The sequence below is a fragment of the Aethalodelphis obliquidens genome, unplaced genomic scaffold (assembly GCF_003676395.1).
Source record: "Aethalodelphis obliquidens isolate GAN/ISIS:26980383/991018 unplaced genomic scaffold, ASM367639v1 scaffold33, whole genome shotgun sequence".
Lineage (NCBI taxonomy): Eukaryota > Metazoa > Chordata > Mammalia > Artiodactyla > Delphinidae > Aethalodelphis > Aethalodelphis obliquidens.
In genome coordinates this window covers 17,999,042-18,016,813 of record NW_020837977.1, presented here as the reverse complement: position 1 = coordinate 18,016,813, position 17,772 = coordinate 17,999,042, and the positions used below count along the sequence as shown (strand labels likewise).

The 17,772-nt window shown below is 41.9% G+C and overlaps 1 protein-coding gene across 1 annotated transcript; it reads left to right on the top strand.

Moving 5' to 3' along the window:
* Positions 1-4,998: 4,998 nt before the first annotated feature.
* RP1 (RP1 axonemal microtubule associated) lies at positions 4,999-14,206 on the top strand. The gene is made up of 3 exons (XM_027128088.1): positions 4,999-5,706; positions 6,373-6,547; positions 8,262-14,206. The coding sequence occupies exons 1-3, from the start codon at positions 5,089-5,091 to the stop codon at positions 13,886-13,888; spliced, it is 6,420 nt and encodes a 2,139-aa protein (XP_026983889.1). The 5' UTR covers positions 4,999-5,088; the 3' UTR covers positions 13,889-14,206.
* Positions 14,207-17,772: the final 3,566 nt, after the last annotated feature.

Genomic DNA, 17,772 nt, shown 5'->3' with positions numbered 1-17,772 from the left:
CATATAGCTGATTCAGTTCATTGTACAGCAGAAACTAAAACAACATTGTAAAGCAATTATACTCCAATTAAAAAAAAAACCCTAGAGTTTTAAAAGTAAAGCAACAGGGCTTCCCTGGTGGCGCAGTGGTTGAGAGTCTGCCTGCCGATGCAGGGGACACGGGTTCGTGCCCCGGTCCGGGAGGATCCCACATGCCGCGGAGCGGCTGGGCCCATGAGCCATGGCCGCTGAGCCTGCGCGTCCCGAGCCTGTGCTCCGCAACGGGAGAGGCCACAACAGTGAGAGGCCCGCGTACCGCAAAAAAAAAAAAAAAAAGTAAAGCAACAAAACAAAACAAAAGCAAAAGGCTTAGGTCCTTTTCTTTTTAATGACTACCATGAGTGAATACTGACTCAGACTTGCTTATCAAAGAATGACAAAATGTCATTTTTAGCAGCGTAACAACATTTTCTCTTTAATAAAAATAAATGAGGACTTAAGGCTGTCTGGGAGGGAAATGCTTATGAATTGGCGAAGTATTTTCTCCTGAGAATGATACTAGGTAAGCAAGGTGCAATGCAAGGGCAACTAATTAGGAAGATTTCAGAACTGTGGAGTATGCTGGGAACTGGCTTGTTTCTGGCTATGGTCCCCTTAAGGTGAATTCTGTCTGGTGATTAGCATCACCTCGGATTAAATTAATTGGCTGTACTCAATCCCTGAGTGGATACACTAAGAATAAATCCAAAGACATTAGTTTCCTTGCACGAAACAAGCAGGGTACATATCTGGTAACATTTATGGGAATCATTCAAACAACTTAACCCATCTTTTCCTTTATAAGGGAAGTTTCAAGTTCTGGTAAGTACAAAACTATTTAAAATCTTTATTTTGAAAATAATCTATTTTAGCCAGTTGTACTTTATTTTACATATCTAGCCTACATATTTGTGTTCTGTATGTAACCATTAGAAAAACAATAAATACTGCTAATATTATCTTTACCCAAATATGCAAGAAACATTCACAATATGCTGATATTAAAGTAGGAGGGAACTTCAGTATCAGGAAATCAAGCAATTCGAGTGTATTAAAACATGGGTAAAGTTTTGTTTTCTTCTGATTATAAAAGCTCTGCTAACTCTTTAGAGCAATCTGTGCAATACCTTAAGAAGGAGGAAGTTGCTTGTGCTTCAGCAGTGCTGCGGCTGCCGTGTGCTTCTCTTCTGAACCCTCACCCCCAAGGCCACCCCACAGCATTATGACCTGTGAGATGAACTACTTTTTCTTGCAGCATCAGATCTCTGAATTGCTATAGAACATTATGACTATACCTCTCTTATGTTTTGTTTTCTACTTCATTTTTCTTTCTGAATTGCTTCAATTCCTACTACATGCTAGAAAAGTAAATTAAAAATGTAATTAGGACACGATGCACCTGCATCTTGTGAATCGGTCATCTGTTTTGTCAAGAGAGTAGTGGAGAGAAGGTACAGCCCTCTTGGTAGAGGCAACTATTTAGCTCTGAGCAGCACAGATGATTCAGACCAATGAAGGCGCGGATCAGCAATAACAATGGTTGGACCTAGTGAAACAAAGGGTGTAAAAAAAAATCCGGTTTATGTTAAAAAGCAATACAAGTATCCATGACAGGTCCCTGGTCTGACTATAGGCAATGAAGAGCTTGCAGAGAAGTGGGGAAGATATCGATAGCAAGCGTCAGGCCATTAGAAGAAGATTTCAATATAATTTGGGCTGGAGGCAAGAGACTGTTAGCTGGGTCCTTTGCTACCTCTAGGGCAGTCGGTGGTGAGGAAAGTAAGACCCTAGCTTCCGCTTTTCCCTCTGTCCACCTCCACTTCTCCTCCCTCAGCATAACCTGCTGGGACAAGAATTAGACCACTTTAAGTACTCAGTGTTTTTGTTCCCTACAGAGCCCCTAAGTATCCTACTGCATTATCCGATTTCAGAGGGCAAAGAATTAACCTTGTTATCTAAAATGTATGTAAATAAACATTAAAAAAATTTCCATCCAAATAATTCCGATTAGTCTTTAAAGCTGATTACGAAAGGTGCACAACTACGACAGGGTAGCTAAAAGTTGTGGAGGCTGGTAGCTCTGTTTCACAAAAGCAGACACCCTACTGTCGAGGCTGACTGACTGCGTCGCTGCTCTGCTCGTGCACTGGCAGAAGCTGCGCTAATCCCTGCCATCTTCCTGGAGGGCATCCCCCCACTCTGTGCCTCTGGCATCTCAGCTGTACACAGCTCTTCCTCTGGAGACCGCCACCTCTTCCCACCCTCAGCAACTCTCCTTGATGTTTTCATGGTACCGTGACTCTTCCTCAATTGTGCTACTGAATTACTCTGTGATCTTCCCATGGACACTGTAGGACATACATATGATGATGTCAAGGCAAAGGCTGAAACACTCCCTCTGGAACGAATCAACTTTGCACTCTGTTCCCCAGTGATGATACTGTGCACTGTATGCACAGAGATCCTTTTATTCACCCATAATACTGACTCTTCACCATGCTCTGTGCAATGCCCACCTCACCACAGGCTCTTAAACCTTACCCGCATGTATGCAAAATCTCAACACTCTCCAAAACTTCCCCCAGTGACTCCTAGGAGTTCCCAGAGATCCTCTTACATGCAACTAGGACCAGAGGAACTTGTATTTTCACTTTGCTTTCGCTACAGCTTCCTCATCAAGGTGCCTGGCAACTACCCTGCTGCAAGTACTTGCTCTGTAAGTGCTCCTCCACTGCTGGGCATATGGCATCTCCCCAGGATGTGGTAACTTCAGCTTCTTCCCTTCACGCATCAGGTTCAAAACCAATGATCAGGACTGAGCAGCAGTGGGATGGGGACAATGGGGGCCATTTCTTCCCTGCAGTTGACCCTGTCTTCCATGGTCTCCTTTCTGGTCCCAGCACAGAATCTCCTTTCTCTTATTTTAGCCCAAAATGAAGAAATCAAAACCAACAAACCCTCCCAAAGAAGACCCTTAGCATATCAGCTCACATAACTGTGTTCTCAACGTGGCGACCAGGTCAACGGCTCTCCAAATAGTGAGATCCAGGCAGAAAACCACTGCAATTAAAAGCCTCACTACACACTTCCACGTAGATAAATATAATTTCCACAATTAGGTGAAAAATGTGTCTCAAACATTATTCATGTAAAATATTTTCAAATAAATACTAAGTAAACCAACCTAAAAAGTAGTTAGAGGCAAAGAGTTCTGAAGTCTTGTTTAAATACTGAAGGAATTCATCCCTTTCACAGCTGGTGAGGGCCTGGAGATTCAGGGCATGGCGCAGTTTATCAGCTGAGGATGAGGGGAGATTGAGGTTTCGCTGACTCCACCGCAAACCTGGATTCCCCAGCTCCTGATGCGCATGCTTGCTACAGCTGCCTTTAGTGTCTTAAGTGTTATCATTACCTTAAACTGCTTGGGAAGAGAGAAGGGGAGACACATCTAATTTCTAGGCTGATCTTTGAATGCATTTTCCTAAGTTACATATAAATGAGATTTGTAAATCGTATTGGAGATAAATGAAGATTCTTAGAAAACAGCTTGCAACCATTTAACTAGGTGATTTGGGCCAGATTTATAGCTGATTTATAATGACAGACATGCCTTGTTCATCTCTGTAATACTGATCATATTTATTTAGTTTGTTCAATTTGTCTTCAAGGCTGCAGGGCATTCTTACTCTGTCAAAAGACACCAACAATTACATTGATTTCAAACCACAGAAAATAGCCACACTAGGCTACCAATGAAAAACAAGCCCAGCATCAGATAAACCCTCCCACAAGCTGCTCAGCTGTCAGTCAGACTCTGGCTTCACTTGGAAAGTGGAAGAGAAAAACCTCAGTGATTGGTGAAAATGGCTCTTAAATTCCCTCCTGAAGTGCTCACTTTAGGACCACTACGGGGAGTAGTAACCAGATTGCACCATTTTAAGCAGCCCATAGTAATGTCAGTCATTCTAAAAATGTTTGTTTAGTGCAGCGTTTCCCAAAGTAAGATTAGTCGTGTGTGAGATAACTTACCTGCATGTTCTACAATCTGTAATGGAAACATCTTACACTACCTTAACGTGGCCCTTATTTAAGGATATATATGATACATTCCTTCTAGAATTTAATGTCAGGAGCCAGTCTCCTCTAGATGAGTTCATTTGATTCCATCCAACAGACAATTTGAACTTTATAAACTTTTCCTGTTTTCTCCCTTGAACTGCCAGGACATGCAGAACTAAATCGATCAGTTGCAAAACTCTCTTTTCTCATTGGATGATGGGTTCTGATTTTTTTTTAACTGTTCAATAATACCTGCTAATTTTAAAGAGTCACAGAATTTGGCAATGTATAAAAACATTATCCATAGCTCTGCCATCAGAGATAACCCACCATCAACAATGGGCTGTGTATACTCCACACTTTCTCCTTCTAGTATAATAAATATTGTACACATTGGCAATGGCATAGCATGTGTATTCTATAAGCTGCTTTTTCACTTAGTAATAAATAGGTCATGACCATTTTTCTATGCCAATAAATAAAGCCATGTTCAACGGCTCATAGTTTTCCATGGGTGTATACATCATGATTTATCTACCTAGGCCCTTACTAGTGTCTTTAGGTTGTTTTTAATGTTTCAGTTATAAATACCGTTACTTAACTGCTGCTTTTATGTCTTTTTTTTTTTTCTTTGCGGTACGCGGGCCACTCACTGTTGTGGCCTCTCCCGTTGCGGAGCACAGACTCCGGACGCGCAGGCTCAGCGGCCATGGCTCACAGGCCCAGCCGCTCCGCGGCATGTGGGATCTTCCCGGACCGGGGCACGAACCCGCGTTCCCTGCACCGGCAGGCGGACTCTCAACCACTGCGCCACCAGGGAAGCCCCTGCTTTTATGTCTTATTTTAAGCCCCGAAAGTTATCTTTCAAAATAGGGAGGTATAATGAATGAATCAATGAATGAATGAATGAAATTCGAGGAACAGCTATCGGTAGCTGGCGTTAGCATTAGCACCTATTCTTCATGGTGTGAAGATGAATAATTTCCTTCCCTTCTCCAGGTCTCAACCAAAATGAGTGAAACTCCTTCCACCAGTTTTTCCATGATTCGTCGGATTTCTTCTGAAGGTCAGGTTCCTTCTCGCCAGTTGGGCGTCACTCAGCCTGTCGTGGCCAAAAGGATCAGCTTCTACAAGAGCGGAGACCCGCAATTTGGCGGCGTCCGGGTGGTGCTGAACCCTCGTTCTTTCAAGACATTGGATGCTCTGCTGGATAACTTGTCGGGGAAGGTGCCCCTACCCTTCGGGGTGAGGAACATCAGCACCCCCCGAGGAAGGCACAGCATCACGCGCCTGGAGGAGCTGGAGGACGGCCATTCGTACCTGTGCTCCCATGGCAGGAAGATGCAGCCGGTGGACCTGGAAAAGGCCCGCCAGCGCCCGCGGCCCTGGCTCAGCAGCCGGGCCCTCAGCGCGCACGTGCAGCGCGCACGCGCCGCCGCCGCTTCCGCCGCTCCCGGCATGCTGCGCGCGCCGCGGCGGCTAGTCGTTTTCAGGAATGGCGACCCGAAGACGAGACGTGCAGTCCTCCTGAGCAGGAGGGTCACGCAGAGCTTTGAGGTCTTTCTGCAGCACCTGACGGAGGTCATGCAGCGCCCGGTGACCAAGCTCTACGCCACGGACGGAAGGAAGGTGAGCACCGTGAGGGACGTGATGGCGGCCCCGGGGAAGGAAGGCTTTTCCCGCGCCTGTGCGTGCTCCCTGCTCACGGGAGGGCGCTGGCTCCCCCCCTCCCCCCGGTGGCTGTTCGTTTCTGGGTCAATGCAATGAGGCGTGGGCCCTGTGGGGCTCTTTGTTTTTTCCTCGCATGCTCCGTTCCCTGAGCCTCACGTTATAGAATGTGTTGGCACAGAACCTGCCTCGACGGTATTTCTTGAAAAGGTGTGGCCAAGAGTGACGTTCTGTTGGGTACAGAAAGCCTTTTCCTGTGACCTGTGTGTCACTTTCCCGGTCCTGGTGTGTCCGTCAGGCCCTTTCCCAGCTGGATGCTTGAGTGGGGAGGACAGGGGCAGTACTGTGTACCCTTTAAAGGTTTTTTTGGTTATGATGGCAGAAGACCGGTCGGCCTGTGCCAGCTGTGGGCTGAAGACGGGTGTTGGTTTAACACCCCCTTCCCCCCATACCCTTGGTTCTTCGATATTTTGTATACGTCATTTGGTGCCCAGCGAGTGGTGGGTGATTATCACTTTCAAACCCAGGAGGCTGTTGAGTTAATCAGTTATAAACTCACCGTATGGAAAGAACAAAACTTCATGCTGCTCATGTCAGGACCATAACTCTTTGATTTTTCCCCCCTAGGTTACCAGTCTCCAGGCTGTGATCCTGAGCTCTGGAGCTGTGGTGGCAGCAGGAAGGGAGCCATTTAAACCAGGAAATTATGACATCCAAAAGTACTTGCTTCCTGCTAGATTACCGGGAATAATCTCTCATCGTGTGTACCCCAAGGGAAATGCTAGGTCAGAAAGCAGAAAAAGTAAGTCACTTAAATATATAGCCCTTATTTTTAGTCCTGAGTTGTTTTTTTTTTTTAACCTCAACAACAACAAAAATTCATCTTAAATGACCGATTTCCTTCATCACAGAAAAGGAGAGGATCAAAACCTTCTAAACTGAAAGATCCTGCATGCCGCACTGCTTGACCAAAAAAAAAAAAAAAAAAAAAAGAAACCTCTAACTACACATACATGCTCTACTTTCTGAAGTTATTCCAGTAAAAGTCACAGGCCCTTAAATCCACTTTTTATTTATTAAAAAAAAAAGGTTTATATAGCCAGTTCATGCTGGTTAACAGTACTCTGGATTGATAGTTCCTTAGGAAATGCCGTCTAATGAGACGTTATCCTTTGGATAGGGGAGGAGGAGTGCTTCTTGACACCCAAGAATGTGGGATAGGCTGTAAATTCCCTTTTTCAGGCAGAGCTAATCTCATTATTTACAGTGCTCAGTATTTTAGCTCCAGGCGAATGTGTTGATTGCCATTTACACTTCCTTTTTAATTTTTATTTTATGTAAACATGGAATGGTACATTTTGAGTGGTGTTAATTCCTTTACTTATTGCTGAACTAGGCAGACTCAACTATTCCTTCCTGTTGTTCTTTAGTTATTTCATGGATACGCTAATAGCCAGTTCATGTGTCTGTTCTGTAGGCGTCAGCTGCCCAGGATCTTATGTGCAGGTAGTGTTAGTTCACCCTGGTCATTTCATCAGAATGATTTTATTGTCTTCTGTCTGATGTGGGTTTCTGAGCATGATTTTTAATGGCTTCAGGGAATCTGAGGGCTTTGTTAAGTTTTACTTTAAGAAATGATGAGTGAGACAGTTTCATTTATAATTTTGGTGAAAGTATACCAAAAATTAAGAGGAAGTATCTCTAGGCTTATCCTTTGAAACTAAAGGTATTTAATTGATGGTAAGAATGTGCACATCTATACAAACTACTAATTTGACTGAGTTTAGAAAGCATGAGTTCCAAGGTTATCTCTAGAGGTACACATTAAAAAAAAATACCTAGATATCTGGGTCTTTGACTAGCTCTGTTCTCTTTTGTGACTGATATTAAATAAATGCACTGATTATACAAAATGAATGCTAAATTCATAATTATTACTAGATTAACCTAGCCTTTAAAATAAATTCTAAAAATGTTTTTACTTTCATAATGGTATAGATATCTCTCGTCGATATACACAGGTAGGAAAATGAATACCACCGTAAATTATTACTTGCTTATATGAATAGGTAAGCAGCACTTGGTTAGACCCCAGTTTCAGTACTGGTGAACAGAATAAAACAACAAAACCAAATCCCACAAAAATCTCTTTATTTTTGCTAAAATCCTTAGCAATTTCTACTTTATACTTTCCTTTTTAAAATTGTCTTATTAAACTCATTAAGATTAAAATTCTCTGAATTTCCTCATTGAAGTAGAGTTATAAGTTCTCTTTTAAAGAGTAGTTTGTAGAAATGTACCAGATATTACAGTAAACTAAATTGATGAATGAATATATAGAGGTGAGAAACTTATTAACAATATCTTACTATGAAATTTAGGAAATATGGTATTTTTCTTACTAATAATTTTTTGTTTTCTTTCTTTGCTGCCTCTTCTGTTGGATATTTATAACTTCTCTGTCTTCCACATTATATTTTGATGTGGGGCATCTTTTACTTTTAAAATCTTGAAAGTGAGCACACATGTACCTTCAAGCCCAAGGTCTCAAATTTATTCTGTTTCTTCTGACAAAATGCAGAGTAATGATTGCTACTCAGACCATTCCTTTGCTTCTGAAAATTACTTGGCCTTAGAAAAAAATGGTTCTCAGAATTTATTGATATATCCTTCTGAAGATGATGTTGAGAAATCAATTATTTTTAATCAAGATGGTACTATGACAGTTGAGATGAAAGTTCGATTCAAGATAAAAGAAGAGGAAACCATAAAATGGACAACCACTGTCTGTAGAGCTGATCTTTCTAATAATGATGAAAAGAGTGAGGTAAGCAGTTTCCCAGGAAGAACAGATGATGGATCATCTGGTTTAAAGATTACAGCATGTTCATTGTCTGCAGATGTCTCACCTCTGGAGAAAGGCAGTATTCAAGAGGGCAGTTTGGCAGAGGAGATCAGCAGTCCAATGAGAGATCAGGATACTGAAACTTGCAATTCTGCTAGTTGGGAGAATGCTGCTATGGACACAACTGCCACCCAGGGAACTCAGGATCAAGCGAAACATCATTTTTATAGGCCCCCTACACCTGGACCAAGGAGAGTCAGGCAAAAGAAATCTGTGATAGGGAGTGTGACCTTAGTATCTGAAACTGAAGTACAAGAGAAAATGATTGGGCAGTTTTCCTATAGTGAAGAAAGGAAAGATGGGGAAAACAAATCTGAGTATCACATGTTCACACGTTCTTGCAGTAAAATGTCATCAGTATCCAACAGACCAGTACTTCTTCAAGTTGATAACAATGAGCAGGTGGAGTCATCTTTAGAAAGAAAAAAGGAAAGCAGACTGCTCAAATCAAACGCACTAAGTGCTGGTGTTGTAGAAATTACAAGTCAGAAGATGTTAGAGATGTCCCATAATAACGGCTTGCCACAGACTACATCAGAAAACTCAGTTGTGGAGGAAGGTATAGTTGATAGTGTAACAGCCGACAACAAAACTAGTGTCAAGAATTTAAGAACTTATGGTAACACCAATGATAGATCCAGTCCTTTTTTAGCAGATGCAACTCATTCTTCAGGTAACAACTCTGGAACTGACAAAACTATTTCAGAGACCCCAGCTTCAGTAGGATCCTCTACTGTCACCACAAGAATTGACAAACTAATTAGTGAGTTTTCTCAGTGTGGTTTAACAAAACTTCCAGAAAACGAAAAGCAGATTTCATCATCTGTTGCCAGCAAAAAGAAGATGAAATCTCAGCAGCATGTGATAAATTCCAAGCATCAGGGTGGGGAGGTTGCAAGGAAAGAAATCCCCAGGAAGAGTAAAAGAATAAACACAAGAGGTAGAATTGCACAGGAAACCGTACTGCAGGATTCACGTAGTCCCCTTAAAGGAGAGCTACTTTGTGAGAAAGACCTCCATGCAAGTGATACGGTAATTGAATCAAATTATTCTTCTTCCAAAAGTAATAATGCTGTGAATTCCAGGAATCTCCCTAGAAATAAATTAAATACTATTCATAATCCTAAGGTTCAGGGACTTTTAGCCAAAAGAAAATCCAGACCACTAAACAGAGTAAACTTAGGAGAACCTACAAAAGGAGAAATTGGTCAAGGAGAAAAAGTGTTTTCCCATAATGAATTTAGATATCGCAAAAATACTTTTGAAAATCAAAATTTATTTCATATGTTTAACTTTCTTGAGCAGAAACCCAATGCTTTTTGCGGTCCACAGGCTCAAGCAGAAATAGCATCTTGGTATTTGAGAGGAGCGTCAAAGAAGAGTTTAGTTTCAAAAGTTAATAATTCACACATAACTTTAAGAAGCCAGAAAAAACAAAAAGGGGATAGGTTGAAATCAGATACTATTGTATGTAAACAGCATGTCACAACCAGGGCAAATTCCTTAGCTTCTTTGCAAAAAGCTGTTTTTCCTGAGGCTATTACCCATCATTCAGTTCAAAATTATGTACAGAGATGGTTGCAGAACATAAGTTCAGATTCAGCTTTGCAACCTAGACAGTCAGCTCCAATATGCACAAAGGAAAGGAGTGTGGTAGGTTATAACAACAGTTGTTTTCCAAGAAATAATTCCCACAAAAGTTCTGGAAAAGGAAATAATTTTGTCCTGGAAGGTAATAAACATATGACTGAAAATGCCAGTTTGACAGGAGATAATCTAGGGAAAGAGGTCGGTACATCTTTTGACAAAGATAACAGTGAAGAACTTAGCAAAGATCTCTATGGGAGCCAGGTTGAATCTCTGAAGGATGCTTACTTGCTTTCCATCCATGAATATCGTACTTTGTCACAGTCAGCTATTGATGATGCTAATACTAAAAGTCAGGTATCTGATGAAAAGTCAGGACAAGAGGTAAGCCTTGTCTACAAAGACATAAACCTAGCTACAAAAGGGCAAAGTGTAGAGGCTGCCATTCAAGTAGATCTTATGGAAGAGGACACTCCAAAACACCTGTTACCAGTCTGGTTGCTTCGCCAACTGCAAGCTTTAGTTCCTAGTAGTCACAAGACTCAGAATGGAGTTGTTCAAATGCCAGGTTCACTTGCAGATATTCCCTTTCCTTCTCCGATATATAATTCATCCACTAATGTTCTTCTGGCTTGGCTCCTGGTGCTAAACCTAAAGGGAGGTATGAATAGCTTCTGTCGAGGTGATGCTCACAAGACTACCAGCAGAACTTCAGAAATACTTGCGTTGTTGGAGGTTCTGAAGCACATTGCTGTCAAAGAGGAAGCAGATGACTTGAAGGCTGCTGTTGCCAGTTTAGTGGAATCAACCACAAATCACTTTGGACTCACTGAGAAAGAGCAGGACATGGTTCCAATAGATCTTTCTGCAAATTGTTCTACACCCAACATTCAGATAGCTCCTAAATGCATTGAAAATGAGAAAACACAGAAAATCTCCTCTTTAGATGGAGGCTGTTCTGCCAGTGAGGACAGTGTCTCTGAAGTCTGTGTTTCAGAGGGGACTTGCTCTCCATGTGAGATGTGCACTGTGAATAAGACTCATCCTCCAAAAGAGACTTGGAACCTCAGTGATAATTCTTTCCCCAGTGATGGCTGTACCATGGATCAGACCTCCATGAATAAGGCTTGTTTCCTAGGAGAGGTCTCTTCCCTTACTGACACTGTGTCTTCTCATAAGCCTTGTGCTTATGAGGAAAACCGTATCTGTGAGATGGCTTGCTCAGTTGATGAGGCCTACATTCCCATCAAAGTCTGTAATACCAGTGACTTTTTAAATTCCAAAGAAAACACATATACTGATAATTTGGAATTGACCGAAGAGTTAGAAAGAGTTGGTGAAGTTCAGAAAGACCTAAGTATTTTGGCAGGCCCTGGGTGTAAACATGGCTTTAGTATATTGGTGTCACACCAAAATGTCAGTAATTTAAGCCACAGTGGCTTTTTCCAAGATGCAACTGAACCAGAACTTCATAGGAAACATAGTTCTCTAGATGAATTTGAAAATTGTTCATTAAAGAAATTTCAGGATGAAAATGCATATACATCTTTTGATAAGGAAGACTCAAAGACTTCTGAAGAACCAGGCTCAATAACCAACAGCGTGACATCAAGTGAAAGAAACATTTCAGAATTGGAATCTTCTGAAGAATTAGAAAACCAGAACACTGATATCTTTAATACAAAGGTAAATTCAGGAGAGCAAGCTACTGAAGAATTGATCCAAAAAGAGTTAGAGGCTAGTAAAAATTTGGAATTGATCAAAGTCTCTAGCAGGAACATTACAGAAGGAGGAGGAAGGAAAGGTGTCATTTGTGAGACAATCGGTAGGAGCCTGGCAACACCACCGTCTTTAGTATTTTGCTATGATTCTAAGCAAAATACTGAAAAGCAGCTCATTGAAGGAGAAACTGAAATGAGAGTAAAAAAGATGGTGGAAAGCGTGGAAACTGGAAGTTTTGCAGAGTCTCTCCTTAATTTTAAAAATGACTTCAAAAGGTCAGGGACTTCTGATCGGTCAGATTATAGACAAGACAGTGAGAATGAACAGTCATATAAAACATCCAGTGATGGCCCCAGTGACGGTGGTGAGGAGGTGGCCCAAGAGAAAGACTATAATAAAGGATTTGTTAAAAGGACAATAGAAAAACTTTATGGTAAAGCAGAGATGATGAAACCATCTTTTTTCTCTGGGTCTACACATACATCTCAGGTTTGTCCTTATGATTCTGTGGAATTTCAGGGTGCTGGGAAAGTAGGTCTTTATGATTCTGAAGGTCAGTCATTTGGCTCTTCTGGACAGGTATCTAGTAATTCAACTGTGTTGCAGAAATTTCAGGAGGAAAGGCGAGATAAATGTGATTTTAAGAATGTGAGGGCCAGTTACCATGGGGAAGACATTGTGGAACATGGTACTGAACAAAATGGTCATAACAGAATTCCCAGAGACATGGAAGAGGGGGTACTGATTGACAAGGGCAAGTGGCTTCTGAAAGAAAATCATTTGCTAAGAGTATCATCTCTTGAAAATTCTGGCATGTGTGGCAATGCAGACACCACATCAGTGGATACTCTACTTGATAATAACAGCAGTGAGGTACCGTATTCACATTTTGGAAATTTGGCCCCAGGCCCAAACATGGCTGAACTCTCCTCTTCAGAATTGGAGGAACTGACTCAACCTCCTGAACTGAGATGCAATTATTTTAACATGCCTCATTGTAGCGACTCTGAGCCTTTTCGCGAGGATTTGCTGGATGTTCAAAGTAAAACTTGTTTTCAGGAGAGAATACCAAACCACCATGCAGAAGAGAAGTGTAATCATAGGTCAGAGAGAGTATGCACATCTGTCACTCATGTCTTCACATCTGCTGGTAACAAAGTTCATCCTGTCTCTGGTAATACTATTAAAAACCAACCATTGCCTGGTAATAATGTAATTCATGGTGCACTTCAGGAAGGTGACTCTTTGGATAAACTCTATAATATTTGTGGTCAACATTGCCCAATACTAACTGTTATTAACCAGCCTGTAAATGAGGAACACCGAGGATTTGCATATTGCAAAGATTCTGATATTGAAAATTCTTTGAGTCTCCAATTATGGATGAAAATACACCCACGTTTACTACAGTCAGACAAAAACATGTTCAGAGATAAGAACGATAAATCAAGTAGTAGAAAAGCGTTTATTGATAATGCCATTGGCGGGACATTTGATGGGCTTTATTTTAATAGCACATTTGACTTGATGGATAAAAGGAGAAAATTAAAAAGAATTAACTTCTTGGGCTTAGAGGAAGAAAATAATTTAAATAAGTTTCAATCATATTTAAAGAATTTCTTGCACACATTGTTGCTAGTTGGGGGTCCTGTGAATTCAAATATACAAGACCCTGGAAATCAGACAAATGAAATCTTTGAAGTAGTTGATGAGAATAACAACGTCCTAAATCACAGATTCCAGAACTCAAGAGCAAATCTCAACCAAGCAGTCAGAGAGAATGACTATCACTGCTCCTGTGAGGTGCTTGGCCAAGCCTGCCTGTTCTGCCAGGTTGAGGCGTCCTTAGATATCAGCAACAGAAGCACATTAGAAATATTTTATGTTTTTGAAGATGAAAATCTTTCCATTTGGGAAGAGGAAAACTAAGTAAATTGAACTGGTCTTGAAAGCCGTGATGAACAAGAAGGTCTCTCATTTCAATATCAGCACGGCCTTTCTTCATGAGAAAGATGAAGCACATGGGATGGATGTGGATTAGATAACCTCTAAGAATTTGCCACTTCTTCAAAAGGAGCTTACCCCAGAAATCTTGCCACTGGATTATCCATCTTGACTTTCATCATTTCTGTGTTCTTCATTTTTTCAGCAATTACAGACTCAGTTTCTATTCTGTTATTTTTGAAGTTCCTGTGTGTTTTTTTCTTGAGCATGTATAATTTCTTGTTTCTGTTATTTTTCTCCTAAGACACCATAAATGCCCCGAGGACAGGAATTATACCCCCCCCCCCTTTTTGTTATGTTGTCAACTTAGTGCAAAATGTGTATTGAAGATATTGGTGAATTAATGGAATAGACGTAGCCTCAAATTACTTCATTTATTAATTTTAACTGCTGATTTGATAAAAGTCTGTAAGATCTCAGCAACAATCTCATAAGTTTTTTGTGTGTGTGTGCCAAATGTGTTGAATCTAGTTCCCTCAGAACATCTGTCTAATGTCCTTGCAAGCATTTCCATGGGAGAGGATTCACTGTTTTTCCTCATGACTAGAAAAAGATGCTGTACTACTAAGCTGGCTCTCCAGTACTTTGCCTAGAAATTAATGATCTCTTAAACATTAGTAAAATGTCAAGAAATTCACATAGGTCAGAAAAAAGTGGAAAAGTGTAAGGCATGCTCTGTGAAGAAAAATGAAAGGAACTGGAATGATTTAACTTGGAAAAGAAAAGAGAAAGGTGACTTCACCCAGAGTTCTCAAAATTGAAAAAGAACTGCTGTGGAGAGGAACTTGACAGATTTCTTTCTGTGTCCACCTGCATTAATAAAATATTTAACTAGATATAAATAAAAACATGTTGCTTAGAAGGATAAATAAATTTGATTAGACTAAGAACCATAAATTGTCTCTTGATTACTTGTTATTTTTGCCTGGGGCTTAACCAGGGTATCTTTTAAGGTTCCTTGTTCTTCATGACCATTTGATGGTATAGAAACAAGTCTTATAAAATGTGGGAATTTATGTCTCTTGTCTGGAACTGACTCGAAATAGAAAAATTAATGTTTTTGGAGCCACACACAGAGGTGCTAAAATAACAAATTTGGCATTGGGGAGCTAAAAGGAATTACCTGTGTAAGGAATACCTTTGGTTGCAGTTCAGCATGAGTCATAAATCCATAAAAAATTATGCGTTGCTATTTATTTAACCAGAGGAAGTCTACCTCTACATAGAGTATGACTTTTCTACATTGTGATACACTCTTCTAATTGAAATACGGAAGTTGTTATGTAAGCTTCTGTAATGAGCAATGAGAAATTTTGGTGAAATAAAAGGGCTAAAACTGTGGAGATATACATGCACTTAGCTTTACTGCACTTTGCAGCTACCGCGTTTTTTACAGATTGAAGGTTGGTGGCAACCTTGTGTCGAACAAGTGTGTCGGGCACATTTTCCCGACATTTCCACATGTTCCCTTTGTGTCTCTGTGTCATATTTAGGTAATTCTTGCAATGTTTTAAACGTTTTCATTATTAATATTTGTTGATTTATGATTAGCGATCTTTGATATTACTATTGCAATTTTTTTTGCTTTGTATTTTAAAAGTATGGCATGTATATTATTTTTTAAAGATGTAATGCTATTACATCCTTAATAGGCTATGGTGTAAACATAACTTTTATGTGTACAGGGAAACAAAAAAATTTGTATGACTTGTTTTATTGTGACATTCACTTTATTACAGTGCTCTAGAACTGAACCTGCAGTATCTCCCAGGTATTCCTGTGATAGAAAGGGGAGGAGAATTAACACTAAAGTTGTGCTAACTGTATACCAGGGGCTATGGTAATCTTATGGGTTTATTATCTGTAACCCTTCCTCATAAAGACGCTGTGAGTTTAGCTTTGTTGCTCCCTTTTTATAGATGAGAGCCCAGAAGCAGGGAGGTAAAGTACTTTTGTCAGTGGTGCACAGTACATATGTCAGGATTTGAACCCAGTCCCTTTGTGCTTGAAAGTCAATGCTACTTTTACTACATTTTTATTCTTCTCACGTGAGGAAGAAGGAGTAAGATGTTTTAAAAGTTATTAGCACTCTCCCCAGAGCAGAGAGACAAGGAAATTATTTTTCTTTTTAATTTGGAAGGAGTGATATTTAGATGTACCAAGGAGATTGGGGAAATCACTCACAACAACGAGGAGCTTTTAGGAAAATGTGGCATGTAGCACATGGTTTTTAGTAATACTACATCAAATGATGTCCTAGGAGACCCAGACGATATTGGGAAGAAGAACTTGGGAATGACAGAAATGAATGGGTAATGCACAACTGTGTAATGTACTTGTCTAAAATGAACATGTTCGGAGGCATTGAATTCTGTCTGAGCTTTGGAACCAGGTCTTACTCACGTTGATATCCCAGATCTCGCATATTACTTGGGATGTGGTAAGCACCTCGTAAATGTGTGTTGAATAGATAAGAAGTGCTTTTGAGCGCTCTTTCTTTATTAACTTCGAATCCATACATGTAGAAAGATATGTAAAGATGCTGAGGGATAGAACTAAGTTTCTTATATTTTTTGAAGCAATATTCCAATCATCTTTAAAAGAACGTGAAAATGATTTTTTTTAAACATTCAAAGGATTTTTTTTCACAAGGCTTACATTAAAAAAAAACCTTGAAAGGCTGTGAAATTTAGAAGACCAAATGAGACATTAGAGGGAATTTAAGAATATTGCCCAGATCTGCCCGCCTTCGAGATAAGTGCTTGCGGCAGAGGGAGGGGCGTTAGCCTGCTGGTTCAGGGGAATGTCCCCAGGGCGGGCTGATGCAGTTCCCGCTTGCGCCCACCAGATGGCAGCTGTGCCCCGTGCGGCCGGGAGCTAAGACCACCTCGGGGGGAGGCTTCCCGGGCTCGCGGGAGCACCTGCAGCGCCTCAGGCCCGGGGCGGTCAGGCGGGCGGACGGGAAGGGGGGGGGCAGTCCGGGGGCTGTTTGCTGCTGCTTCAAAGAGCTGAGGACCCAGTTGTGCAGGCAGCCCCAGGTCTTAAAGCCCTGGAAAGCCCTGGAGGTATAGAAGTGTTCGGAATGAAAGGAAAGGCACTGTTAGCAAGGAGTCTAAGTTCGCAAATGGAGGGGCTATGACGGGGAACGCCGGCTGTCAAGACTCCTCGGAGCCGGCGCCAAGGAAAGCCTGGGGAGAGTGGGAGCAAAGAGCAGACGGACCCCTACGTCGAGCGGAAGCTCGGTTAGCGAGCTGTTGGCCCGGCGGGTAGGGGTCGCTCTCACATGAAGCTGTCAGACGTCTTACCTCTTCACCTTTCAGTGATACGCAACCCGTGTCCCGTTTTCAAGGTTTAGACTGGGGTGTTGACGCTGGGGTCCATGCGGGCGGCGCTCGATTTGTCGGTTTCCTCATCCGTAAAATGGGGCCCCGTGCGGAGCTGCCTCGTGAGACGGCGGAGAGGCTCTGGCGAGAGTGGCTGAGGCTCGAGGCTCAGAGCTTGGCCCGGAGCACCGGGTACGTCTTGCGGCCCCCGGAGGCGGTGCGCCCCATCCGGCCCCGCTGAAGGCAGCTTCCATCAGGGGCTCTCCGTGCGGGGCCCAGCGCTTTTCATGCTGCCTCCTCGGTGCCGGGACCTGGACCAGCGCCGCAAGAGCAGAGCCTGGCTTCTCCTGGGTGTCAGCTCTGCTGTTAAAAACCAGGCGTGGGGAGGGCTTGTTTCCTGGGGCGGTTTCCCTAGGCTCGGGAGCTCGATCCAGGCTTGGACCCTCTTGCTCCCCGGGGGGACCTCCATGGCTGTGACGTCCCTCA